Source organism: Eptatretus burgeri, chromosome 17, assembly GCF_056783735.1.
Source record: "Eptatretus burgeri isolate ZD-2024b chromosome 17, Ebu_testis_v1, whole genome shotgun sequence".
Taxonomy (NCBI): Eukaryota; Metazoa; Chordata; class Myxini; order Myxiniformes; family Myxinidae; genus Eptatretus; species Eptatretus burgeri.
The window spans coordinates 44,882,371-44,896,176 of record NC_140977.1 but is presented as its reverse complement, the minus strand read 5'-3'; the positions used below and the strand labels follow the sequence as shown (position 1 = coordinate 44,896,176).

General features: G+C 42.2%; 1 protein-coding gene across 2 annotated transcripts in view; it reads right to left on the bottom strand.

Annotated features, from left to right (window-relative positions):
- Positions 1–1,419: 1,419 nt before the first annotated feature.
- LOC147009942 (uncharacterized) overlaps positions 1,420–13,806 on the bottom strand; it is a 57,200-nt gene continuing 44,813 nt past the window's right edge. For both annotated transcript variants that reach the window (XM_085863292.1, XM_085863297.1), the window contains 2 exons: positions 10,440–10,547; positions 1,420–9,248 (listed from right to left, as the gene is read on the bottom strand). In XM_085863292.1, the coding sequence (XP_085719418.1) occupies positions 8,392–9,248; positions 10,440–10,547 (965 nt within the window). In that variant the 3' untranslated portion in view covers positions 1,420–8,391. The remainder of the gene's footprint in view (positions 9,249–10,439; positions 10,548–13,806) is intronic.

Here is a 13,806-nt window from a genome sequence, read left to right as displayed (position 1 = left end):
AAACATGTCAGCGGCCTCAGTTTTTTTTTTTCTACTGCAGATCCTCTGTTTCCATTCCCTCTGCTTTCTCAGTGGAAACTTATAATTGCCTGCTCTTTCGACATAACCCCCTTGTCGTTCAACATGAAAAATTGAGGCGGTTTACTTACCTGAACTCCTTTGTTCCTCACTTCTTCCATTTGTGCAGCTGCCTTCCTGAGGCTGTTATATCTCACACTTCCTTCCAGGACTTCAAGCAGGTGATTAACGTCCATTGTTAGTCACAATCTTCTTTATTAACCCCCGCTAATGCTCTCACATTCAGGTGACTGTGTTTCATCTCCATCTCTCTCTCTGTTCATTAAATTCCTCGCTTATCGTGTCCAACCGTTTCCCATTATCAGTTAATACACACTGTCAACTACCTCTTCAAGATCCCCCTCTCTTCCTTCCATAACAACCAGATTTGGAGTATGAGGAGCTCAGATTGTGTGCACAGCTAGGGAGATTGGGTTCATGAGTCCATAAGGAGGGGAAAAAGCCCCCTTCCTATTGGTGCAATAATGATCTCTTCCTATTGGTCCAACCAGCTCTCAATGGAGCAAACTTTCCCAATATTTAAATCATGGACACACTTGGATACACACCGGAAGTAAGACAAGCCGGTAGGCGGCATGGGTGGTCGCTACATAATTGCATACTAGTCATACAGTTTTTGACGGATCGGGCTGAAATTTTTTGACAAAGAGGTTGATTGTAGTGCGCATAAAAGCACGGAAGCCAATTTTTGATTTTCGAAAAAATAATTTTTTTAGGATTTTTCAAAAAATTTCAAAGTCCCGTTGCTAGGCAACGGTGGTGTCCATAGCAACGGTGCTCAAAAGCATATAACTAGATCCTGGTACGAACCTACCTGTCAAGTTTCATCAAAATCAGTTGACTCCTCTGGCCTCCAGAGCTGTCCATTACATACAAACATACAGACAAGCCGGTAGGCGACATGGGTGGTCGCTACATAATTGCATACTAGTCATACAGTTTTTGACGGATCGGGCTGAAAATCTTTGACAAAGAGGGTGATTATAGTGCGCATAAAAGTGCGGAAGCAGATTTTTGATTTTCGAAAAAATTATTTTTTTAGGATTTATCAAAAATTTCAAAGTCCCGTTGCTAGGCAACGGTGGCATCCATAGCAACGGTGCTCAAAAGCATACAACTGGATCCTGGTATGAACGTACCTGTCAAGTTTCATCAAAATCAGTTGACCTCTCCAGAGCTGTCCATTACATACAAACAGACAGACGGAAAACCTGAAAATAACAGTAGTCTAGCAACCACCCAATAAGATACAAAGGTGACCATTCTTACTCAGTCCTCACCTTTTCATCTATTTGCAGAATCACTCTTTATCCACCTGCCCGATCGATCTAAATGAAAGTTTGGGTGAGAGAAGAGGAGACGAAAGGAAAGGAAAGTTAAAACACAATTGACAAACCCAGTAAAGGTGAGAGGAGGAGGTGTGATCAATCGGTGTGAAAATTGAGACAGGTGTGACAGTCGTTTTTTTTAAACCAATGAATCGAGGAATTTTCGAGTTTTTGATCATCATTCTCTCTTTATTTCTTCCATTTCCAAACTTACAAGTTTACAAAGAATTAAGGTGCAGGAGGTCATTCGGCCCATTATGCCTGCACCACACCAATACCAGATTTACTCAATCTGTTGATACCCCTTCCCTTCATGTGCAGCCTTTTTGGCTGCAACACTGGTACTCATTTCACCGACCTCGGAAGGACGACAGGCTGAGTCAACCCCCTGGTATTAATTCAGCGGACAACAGGGCTTGAACTCAGGACCCCAGGATCCCAAGCCACCACCCTAACCACTTAGCCAACACCAGGTTGAAGTTACCTCTCTTATGCAATAAACCTTATGATTGCAAAGTTTGTTCACAAGTTTATTGTTCACAATTGTAACGTAGGCCTCACAGCGTCTGAATAATCTATATTTATCCAAAAAAAACCCCCAACTTTGATCACTATACCGTATGTTGCAGGATGATTGGAGAGGGTGAAACAATCTTTCTCAAGGTTAGGTATCTCCACTCCCTTCAAGCCCCAAAACACTCTGAGACAACAACTGGCCTGATTGTTAAGGACCAGCTACACAAGGAAAGGAAATGCGACGTGGTGTATGGTGTAAGTTGTGATCAGGTGGACTGCAAGGACCATCATATTGGGGAGATGCAACAGTCTCCGAAAGCCAGGATCAGCCAACATAGAAGGCCAAGTCCCGCAAAGTGTATTCCACATTCAACCATGTAATCTCATTTGAAGACCACCGGTCATACCTCGAGCACCAAGAAAGTCATGATATTAAACAGAAAAAGCAAGTTGTTCGAGTGCAAAGAAAAGGATTCTATTTGAGAGAGTTGAGGGACCGACGTTCAACAAGAAGGGAGGTCTCCGCTTTAATTTATCCCACGCGTGGGAATCGGCACTCGGGGAGGTTCTTTGTCGCCTGCCCCGTGAGTAAAGGTCACCTGATTGTCAACAGCACTCATCACATGACCATCACCATCAAGGATCATAAAGTGACACTCTGCATCATATACAATTGAGGAGTGGGCAATTGAACTGAGGTCACTGCCAGTTGAAACCGATTGGATAATCGACGCAATGTCATATTAGGAGTGAGTCCAATTCCAGAATGGAACTTAATCTCTCATCGTTATATCTTCCACGTTGAGAATTGTAATTTTCGTTATTATATATTCATGCACGTTGAGAGTCTTGTCCTGCATGTATTTTTCTTTGTTTTAACGTATCAATTCAAGTACAAACGCTTCAAAAATCCTCAGGATGACCAAAGTGCGAGCTCTTCCTCGAGGGCTACAATTGTCTTCTGCCCATCTCCTCATTGAAAACCTGTAATTTGGGACCTTTATCCCAATTGCAAGTCAAATCAATCCATTGTGGCATTGGTGGCGATGCTCCCTCTGTTGGTGACCATTCACTTCCGACTGTTTCCTTCAACTTTGCTTCTCTTTGGTTTAATTTCTTTATCTTTAAATGCTATTTGTTGGGATATATTTACTTTCATCAAAATTAGCATCTGTCGCCTGACATGTTCTTCACACTGGCAATGCTTTCAAAACACTGGCTCTCACATTCATCTTGTAGAGATTTGTCTGGTGTATTCCCGTACCTGTGACAAGGTAAGTTTTTGTTACCTTTTGACCATTTTTTTTCTTTTTTTGGGGGTTATATTATTTGGTCTTGGGTCATTTCTCACTGTTTTTTTTTTTTCTTGTCTGACTTGCTAAGTTATTTCCTCAATTCTTTCTTTTCATGGGTCTCGGTGTACTGTAGTTGGAAGTGTTATGATCTTTTTAAGTATAACTGTCTCCACCTTTTGAAGATATTTTTGACTTTTTCAGTTTATCCTTGAAACGTTTCCCTTTACATGTGTTCCCCATGCCTCATGCGTGAAATATGCTTGGCAAATGAGGGCAACCTCTTTGTCTCTATATTCCAGCTCATATAAATTTACACCTCTTCTGTTCATCTTGAGCTTACTTCATTACTTCCACCACCGAAGGTGGACGAAAGTTATGTTTTCACCCCTGTCTGCCTGTGAGCAGGATATCTCAAAATGTTATGAACAGATTCGGATGAAAGTTGCTCGATGATTGGGAGTGAGACCAGGACAAATTGGTTTGATGTCAGTGAATATCTGGATCTGAGAATTTTTTAGCCTTATGCTTCGGTGTATAGCTCTTTCTCAAAACAAGATTGATATCTTCTTCGTCAGTGCAAAATATTTTATAACTTGTGTCCACAACATGGATCAAAATTTGGGACATATCTGGATATGGAAAATTTCCTGAGAAGTATTGTCATCTTCTAAGGAAGTGATTTACTGCACACAGTGCACCGATATGACTTCTCCTTTTGGTTGTTATCTCCATTTGCAAGTTTCAAGGGGGTGGAACGGAATCCTCCCAGGATTCAAACTATCCACCTCCATTTGGTAAAAGGATCACGTTTCAAACACCAATATATGCATTTTTGTTGTTCTTTGATCTTAGGGTTCTTTTCAGGATCGTCACTGAACTCCTGGTGTTTCACGGATAGGGTAATTCATCAATGTGTGTGCAGTCAACTCAGGTAGACGTTAAACTGGGAATCCCATCTTCCAGCATTAGTTGGTGGACGTAAAAGACCCCATGGTGACCTTTATGAAGAACAGGCAAGCTATCACTGGCAACCTGGCCAAAATCCAATTTCCTGCCCTGACTTCCTGTGTTAGAGTGGCGAGCCATCCAGGATTGTAACCCGAGCCAAAGAAACTGCTTCAGCAGAACTGACGCTTTGTAAAGAGCATGGTACATGATCCGATCTGATAGTTTTTAAAATCTCAGCCAGGTTCTGTTTTTATTATTCCCATTGCTCCAACAATCAATGGCACAATTTCCACACTCTTCAGCTTCCGGAATCTTTTGACTTCATTGTTAAGCTCCTGGCACTTGGGTATGGTCCTAACTTCCATGTTATTTAGGCCAAATTCACTGGGTAGTGACACCTTGCTTAAGCCGCTGTCACACCTTGACGTTTTTAGCCAGCGTATGGCAACGTATCAAAATGTATGTAAAACGCTGGCGTACGCTGAACTATTGATGTTTTTTTTTTCCAGTTTTTGGCGTATTCATAACGAGTTGGACGTATGCATAACGTATGAGTAACGTACACAGAACGTTTCGATAACATATAGATAACTTATACCAATGAATGCTTAGCGTGTTGTCAGCGTTCACAACCTATGCCCAACGATAATCTAACTTATGCATAGCGCGGCAGTGTATCACCGACGATCACGTGGCGTAGGCAATTAAAGGGTGTGGCTCGACGATTCAAATCATAACCGCACTAGACATCGAAGTGTCAAGCCGCTGCACACCTTGACGTTTCAGCCAGCGTATGCCGATGTATGAAAAATTTGCCAAATACGCTCGCACACGTCGAATAAGTTATGGGTACATTTTGTATACGTTAAGAGCACGCTGAAGCATGCTGGCATACATCGTAGTACGCCGAGTACGTCGACAAATTTTAAGCATGCTGAATATTTTTCGACGTATGCCAGCGTATGACGCACACAATCCGCATATGCTGGCCATAAGTTGTAGGCACGTTATGCGATCGTTGACACACGTCGACACACGTTACTTGTAAGTTACTCATAAGTCGAAACACGTCGAGGTAATGTTTAGCGTACCCGAAATTTATTTCTAACCTATGAGTAACGTGCTTTGAACCTATGTGTAACGTATCTCCAACGCATATTGACGTATGTAGATGTATTTGATGTCTTCCGGACGACCACATAACTTACTGAACGTGTTACCAACTTACAGCTACCGTATAATGACATATTGGCAGCGTTAAGGGGGAATTGGTATGTTAAAATGGGGTTCACACAGGAGGAACCCGTCAGTGTTCCAGACTCCATGGTTTTTTTTTTTCTTTTTTCTTCGGCATGACGGTGATGTTGACACTTCGATTTCTAGTGCGGTTATAATTTAAAGCGTTGAGCAGCAGCCTATTAATTATATTATATGATAACCGCACTAGAAATCGAAGTGTCAACATCACCGTCATGCTGAAGAAAGAATAAAAAATATAAAATAAAAAAAAACATGGAGTCTGGAACACTGACGCTAAACATTACCTTGACATGTTTAGACTTATGAGTAACTTACAAGTAACGTGTGTCGACGTGTGTCAACGATCGCGTAACGTGCCTACAACTTATGGCCAGCGTATGCGGAATGTGCGAGTCATACGCTGGCATATGTCGAAAAAGTTTGAGCATGTTAAAATTTGTCGACGAGCTCGGCGTACTACGACGTATGCCAGCGTGCTCTTAACATATACAAAACTTACCCATAACGCATTCGACATGTGCCAGCATTTTAGACAAATTTTTCATACGTCGGCATACGCTGGCTAAATCGTCAAGGTGTGACAGCGGCTTTAGCAAAGCCATCGTTTGTATCTGAGTACTATGCCCAGTCATAATACTTTGTTTTCTGTGTTCTCGCTTAATGGGGTGGTCAGGTTGTACGTGAGTACGACATCCTCATTTCCATTGATCGATTTTGGTTTGTTCTCCCATTAGTTTTCTGAGACTGGGATATTGAAGTTTTTGCAGATGTGCCTTTGTTTTGTTCTCCAAACAAGTTAAGCTGACAACTTCTTAGTGACTCCAATGAACTTTTTTTTGTCTGTCCCCAATCTGTCCAGCTAATTTTCTATCTTCCCACTTCTGTCATTCTTCCAATTGTCGGTGTATATTTGTTTACATTTTGTATTATGCTTTTCCTTTGTCTTTCTTTGCAATCATTGGGGCTGCATTCAATGCTGTTTCTATTTCACGTGAAGCATCTTCGATTCACACCTGTTCCTGCAAATCTTTTCTCAGGCATTAGTTGGTGGAGGTAAAAGTCCACCAACTAATGGTGAGTTAGAGATTCCCTTTTCTGGCTAATCACGACAAATTGATTCAATTTTGGTGAAGATCCGAATCCGGATACGAGACTTTTAAAAATTTTTTAACTGATTCTTCACCATTGAGAGATGGGGCGAAAATGATATATAGCATGATATTTCAAAAAGTTATTGGACTCAACATGCTCCACTGGATCAGGCATTGCGTGGCGGAGGTATACGCTCTACCGACTGCCCTTCTAGTTTGTGCTGTTATACTCAGAGGTATTTGCATGATGTTTTGTGTTCTCGCTGTTGTTGTTTTTACATCCATATTTATGTTGTCTATTTTTGTTGGTTTATCTGCTACGAAAGTGTATACATACCAATTGAATGTCCTCGTAGTACCGTTTTATGAGTTTTAGTTGTTCTGCCAATTCTTCATTGTTCGGTGCAATGAGTTTCAAATCATCCATATACAGTAAGTTCCTTTGGAAGATCTTCTGTTGGATGTTAATACATAATCAATATTTTTGCTCGTTGATGAGGTCATTTAGTATCGGTCCTCAAGTGCACATTGCATACTGGAGAGAAACCATTTAAGTGGTCTTCATTTAGTATGGGTCCTCAAGGCTCTTTTCAGAATCTTCATTGAACCTCTGACAGCCTCCACTTGTAGCTCGTGTGTAGTGATATTCCTCCGAATGATTTCTAAGTACTGAGGAAGGTTTTCTTTATCATACCTGTAGCTGCAACTATCACTGGTATAATTTAAGCTTTCTTCAATTTCCACATCCCCTTGACCTCATTTTTCAGATCTTTGTATTTGGTCATTTTCCTATATTTCTGGATCATTTCGTCCAAAGTCATTGGGAATTGAAACCTCGATCAACAACGCTCACTTTTCCTTTTTGTGTTTGAGCACTATGTCTGGATGCAATGCTTTGTTTGCAATGTCCACACTTGATGTAATCATCTTGCCATGTGTGAGCATGAAATGTTCATTTTCAAGGGTCTGATTTGGTTTATGTTTCCATGATTGTTCTGGAACCAGGATGTTGAAATGTTTATAGATGTGCCAGTTGATTACTCTGCAGACGCTGTCATGCCTTTCTATGTACAGCTGTTCTGACATGAGTTTTTTTACATCCCGAAAGGAGGAGACTGACACTTTCTGTTTCTACCCCACGAAACCTGCATTTGTTCAATTTTTTCCATCCCAACATTTTCTTCAAGGCATTAGTGTATAGTATCCTTGGTCTTGAGCATTTATGATGGCACGTTCTCCATCCCAACTAATTTGACGTCTTCTTACCCATTCCAATGAGCCTTCCTTGTTGATCCCTATCCTGTCATGCTCTTTTTAAAAAAAATCTTCCTGCTCTTTTGTTATTCTCCCATTTGTCAGAGTATATCTGCTGATATTTCTTTTTGTAGTTTTTGGGTTTTTTTAATTTGCAAACATTGGGGCTCTGCTTGTTTCCGTTTACTTTTCCTGGGAAGTATCCAGAATTTGCACCTGTTTTGGAAGTTTATTGCTAAATGGATTAAGGATCCCTTTTCTGGTTTGTTGTTTTCTTGATCATTTACAAATCTCATCCTATAGTCTGAGCTTTTCACATACTCTGCTAGTCTTACACACGATGTTCTGTGTACTTGGTTAAGCTCCAACAGATCGCCTCCTCGTCTCGGTAAGCACAATCTCGGTATGCATTGGTTTTTGTAGAATATCTTGTGAATAGTTAGAAGTTTCCTTGTTTTGGTGTCAAGATTGTTGATCTCCAATTGTGGCCAGTTTATAATTACACAGCCATATTAGAATACCAACATTACATGTTGGTTTATAGCTTTGGTTTTGTTTCTTGAAGAGAGGGATGACTTCAAAATTCGTGTAATTCTGCATTGGTTCTCTTTGCTGATTATTTTACGCATTTTTTGTGTTGTACCTGAGGGTCTTCTTCTCCGCAGTGTGAATCCTCATGTGTATCTGGCAGTGTGCATTGGTACTGAATGAATTGCTGCACACAGTACACTTATATGGCTTCTCCCCAGTGTGAATCCTCATGTGTACCAGGCGGGATGAAGAGTCAAAGTATGACTTGTAACAAAAAATGCACTTGTATGGCTTTTCCGCAGTGTGGGTCTTCATATGTTCCTGGCACAATGATATCTGACGAAATGCTCTGTTGCAAACGGTGCACTCGTACAGCTTTTCACCCGAATGGGTTCTTATGTGTTTCTGACAGTGCCAGTTCATACGGAATGATTTATTACAGATACTGCACTTAAACGGTTTCTCTCCAGTATGAATCCTCATGTGCGCCTGGTATGTAGACTTCCATTTTAATGACTTATTACAGATAATGCACTTGTATGGCTTTTCCCCAGGATGTGTCCTCATGTGTGCCCGGTAGAATGAGTTCTGCATAAATGATTTGTTGCAAACATGACACATGTACGGTGTTTCACCAAAATGTGTCCTCAGGTGATTCTGATAGGTTGAGATGTCAAGGAATAATTTAAAACAAACACAACACTTGAACTGATTATCTGACGGGTGGGTCCTCAGGTGTACCCGACAGGATGAAATGCAATCGAATGATTGTTTGCACACGGTGCACACGTATATCTTCTCAGAAGTGGGAACCTTCATCTGCTTTTGACGATGAAAGTTTTTCTGTTTGTAATCCGCAATCTTCTCGTGTTGCTGCAAAGAATTTTCATTGAACGTGATCATATTCTTGGCAATCGACAACATCCTCATGACTGGGATCCGTCTGTCTGAAGATTGGTCAGAAAAAAAAGGAGATTTGTCACAGGGATGCAAAAAGATAGTCAACACATGAGGATGCATTTTTAAAACAGCCATGAATCAGGAAATTTACACTTTCATGAAAACTTCACCTGGAAGCCGATCAATGTATTTCTGAGAAAACCATTTACTCTTGGAAATGCTTTACCCATTCGAGTGGGGAGAGAGTGGAACAAAAGTGGAACAGAATGAAAGTTTTCAAGATAAAACTTATTGATGAGATGTCAGGGACTGAGATGAATTGGTGTTGAGAACTTTACACGAGGAACCTTCATGATCACATTGGGAAATTAGCAGGTGTTTATTCATCACTCTTCAGTTTGAAGTGTTGGGAAAATATTAAGGATATTCCATACTAAAGAAAAAAAGCACATATTTCTTTGACCGTTCATATCGGTGTTCGAGTCATGTGCAGGTAGACAGACAATCTTACAAAAGACCGAATCTTCCCTTTGGAGAAATCTCACTTATAAAATAGTTATGAACATGAACACATCATCTCCACATTCAACCATTTCCTTCTGATTTCCTGATTTCTATTCCTGTATTATTATACAACTCAGTTCAATCTGGCACTTCTTTACACCTGATTTGGTTGTACATGACACCACAAATTCCTGTATTTCAACAAGACAGTGTGTCCTCATTGATCAAATCACCTACTGCAGGAATTTGGGAGAAAGGAAAAAAAATTATTTAATCTTATTTTGTAGTTTAACAAATGTAGGAAAAACAGTTTTGTCATAGAAAGATTTCTGGTGGTGTATTTGCTGTTGACGATGTGTTTGCGACAATATCTGTTCAACAGTGACAAGAATTACTGATTGAGGGTGAGTGAATGTTTTATCACAAAGCACACACCACACATCATCCTCTGAGAAGATCTTATCATTGGTTTTTCTTCCAAAATCACCAATCGCACACCTTACAGTAAATTGATCTCGAAACACAACCAACACTACTCTCATCAAACCTCTCGTGTCATTTTGATGCCGAGGTTTGACTTTCTAAACAAAATGTTTTTGAGAGCAAACTTTGATCTTTTTCATAAGGGAAATTATCTTGATATGTTCTGGACTAAATAAATCTGAACAAGGAGTAACGAGAAACAGGAAATTCAAGGTACAATCATTCTATACTTAACAAGCCTGTGAGCTCACCATTGGCGTTGCAAGAATCTTCACTCAGCTCTTCCTTCACACGGATTGTGTTTGAAGTTAGAAGCGAGTTATCATGGAGACATCTCCCCTCATCTTGACCAGTTTCACCTGCACAACATCCAACATTAAAGCAGTACAGCATTTTAATCTATACTAATAAAAAAGGCAATGTGTGTCAGTGTGTTGAGTGAGTGCGTCTCCTCCATAACTCAAAAACCATAAAACCTCACAGCCTGAAACTTTGCATGCAAACTAAGAAAACTCCAAGGAAGTGCAAGAGTGAAAATTGGGTGTTTGGGTTCATTAAAACACCCCTTTTGAAGATAATTAATGGCCTTATTTAATTATATCCTTCATCAGGCAATCCTCAGCCACCTCGCTCTCTGGGTCGGAAGGCGTTTCCTGGGTAACCTCGCTGGGGTCTGAAGCCACCATGTTTTTTTGGCCTGCTCAACCATGCTTTGACTTGGAATAGGCCGCAGCGATATCTTAATGATAAAGTTGTTTTCACTTTCCTCACTCATATTATCGAATCGATGGGTACATTGCAGTGCTTATAAGCATCTGGAGATGTCAGCATTCATGGATTGACATTTCGGGCGTCTCCGGGAGATGTATGTTTAACGTGTTGCAAATCGCATGCCAAACTAGATGTCTCTGAACAACCGTTTTGTTTGAGTGCTTGCTTGAGTGCTAAAGCCACTTGGAGAGCGCTCTCCAAACTGCTTGGTTGTTCGTTTTGGTAAAAGTATCCGTGCTTTTAAGGGAATATTGATTAGACAGACGTACGTTTCCGCCTGTGTTTGGCCCTGCGGTGCCGTGCAGTTGGTGTCTCCAGAGGTGTCTCATCTGCTGAAAATGTGCAATTATATTTTTACAGGATATCGCTTTGTTTAACCTTTTGTGTGATCTCCCAATGTAATCCACCCCTCACTTCGACATCGATACAATTATAAAAACAATAAGGTTCATCATGCGTCATGGTGACATGTGTCTGCTCACCTTCCCCACAGAAGGTGCCCATCTTGGAACTCTTCTGTCACCCTGGCAACCTCTGGTCCAGTAACCATCCAATGGCAAAGGGCACTAAGGTTGTCAGGAAGGCCAACTCCTCCACTGTCCCCTTTGATGAGGGCATTGTTCTGCTCATGTGCCTGGTCAATGAGGATTGAGGAGAACACCTTCCTCCTCTTCTACATGGTGAAATTGCCAGCCTTGAATTCCGTGACTCCATATTGGTGCTCTGTGAGAAATTTAGCCATGTCCCTCAGGTTAGCAGGGACCCATCTGGCATAGTTGGTGTAGTCCAGGGAGTGGAACCAGGAGACCCACTCAGTCAGGGAATCAAGGTACATCATGAATGATGCCTGCCACAGAGAACGCACATACATGAGTACTGGCATCTCAAGTTCCAGCATGGCTGCCCAGTGCTGAAACTGAGGGTAGGCATATTCTGTTTTATTATACCAGTCTTCAAAGTCTTCTCCATCCCCTGAAACAGCTGGATGCATCTGACAGCTGCGGTCATTTGCTCATCTTTGGCGGGTGTACAGGGAAACTGCGGTGACCTGGTGAGCTCACCTTGTGCGCATGATGTGGGCTGCTCACAAGAAAGAATCGGCTGTCCCTGGCGTTGCGAGCTCAACTTGCGCTAGTGCTTGGACCCAACCACTCCTTTGCAAATAGTCTCCCAGCACCTTCAGGGCTCTCATGTCGATGTGGAAACCACAAACACATCACCACTAGCTTGTCTTCCCCGTTGCTCTCAGGCTATCTCCACTGAATCTGCTTTGCTGAGGCAAACAGTGGCACGTCGAAGGTGACTACTCATGTCTACCATGGATTCAGATGACTAACAGCATTCTTCACCACATCCACTGAGTGTCGGATCATGGCCATTGTGTGTGCACTCTCAAGGAAGAGTGGGAACAGAGCAGTGGGGGCAAATGAATCGAGCTTCTGATGGCTGGCGGCTAGCATGAAAGGCAGCTCAAGACATGTTTTCATCTGTGCTAGATCTGTCTTCAAGGACCTGACTTGTGTGGTCTAGTCACAGGCATTCATTCTCTTTCTGCTGTTGGAGGCCATCTCTGCTTAGTGACACACCGGTAGATGGGATAGATGAATTATTGATGCTGCTGGTGACGGGGGTGGGGGGGGGATCAGTGAAGTAGTGTAGCAAGCCGGAAACCAGCTGGGAAACCAATGAAGGGCTTGGTTTCTCCAAACATTTGCTGGCAGACCACCTGTGCTGCATGAGCAAGATGGACTGCATCACTGTCACTGTTCAGCTCGTAGGCTTTGGCAAGAGCAGAACCAAAAAAATCATTGAATGCCAGTAGGGCATCTCTCCCCTTGTGGGCAATCATAAATGGGAACTGTGCCAGGAGTCGTTCTTTCAGTCATGTCGTGTGAACTCTGCCATCAAGTTTGACTCCAAGATGCCCCAACCTGGACGTGTCGAGGCGAGCAAAATCAATCAGTTGAACAAGGGTGCTGTCTTCTCATCCAGACGTGTTTCCTCAATGTAGAGAACTAATTCGGCAAAGACAGGAGTGGATACTTTCCTCTTGTAGTCAGTGAAAGTGGATTCGGCAGCCTTGGTCTTCCTGCCTCGATTGTACAAGCCCGCCAACAAGCACTTGGCATGGTACTTGGCAGCCAGAGCCACCATGTCACCTGCACTGTGTCTGGCCTGCAGGTCAGTGTCTTCAAGAAGGTGTGCACAAGCCCACACCCGGCTGTCTAGTTGGAAGGTTGCTGCTTCGCCGAGTCCTTCAGGGCCAGCTGCTTGTCTGCAGAAGAAGCACAATGCCTCTTGGACCTTCTTCTCAGTACTTCATATTCATGACCTGATGCGCTTGCATGTAGCTGATTGGTCTACATCTTGGCAGAGACAGTCTCTTCACAGCGTCTGCGTTTTTGCTCCATTCAACATGGTGTTGTTGAATTTGAGCCGGCATGTGTGGTGATAGTTGTGCATTGTAAGCGAACACGGTGGCTTTAATGTCGCATCCTTCGTCGAGTCTTTCACGCTACGATGCGGAAGTAGATGCAGTTCACTTAATTTGGCCAGGATTTCTGCCAGTGTAGTGTATCCACTCCCCATGTCAGTTATTTTAGACTGTGAAGGAAGTGTCAGCTACTCTGCCTTATCCTTTTGGCAGATGATGCACTGCTTCATGTTTGTCTTACTTGGATACGCACTTGGATGCAGGGAGGTTGATGGGCCAGGATGCTCTGGGTCAACAAGTTTGAAGCTTTTACATGTAGACACGGTCATCCCTTGATTGCAACCATGCAACAAGACAATGAAATCATGGGAATAACTAATCATCATCTTCTTCTTCTACAACTACTACTACTA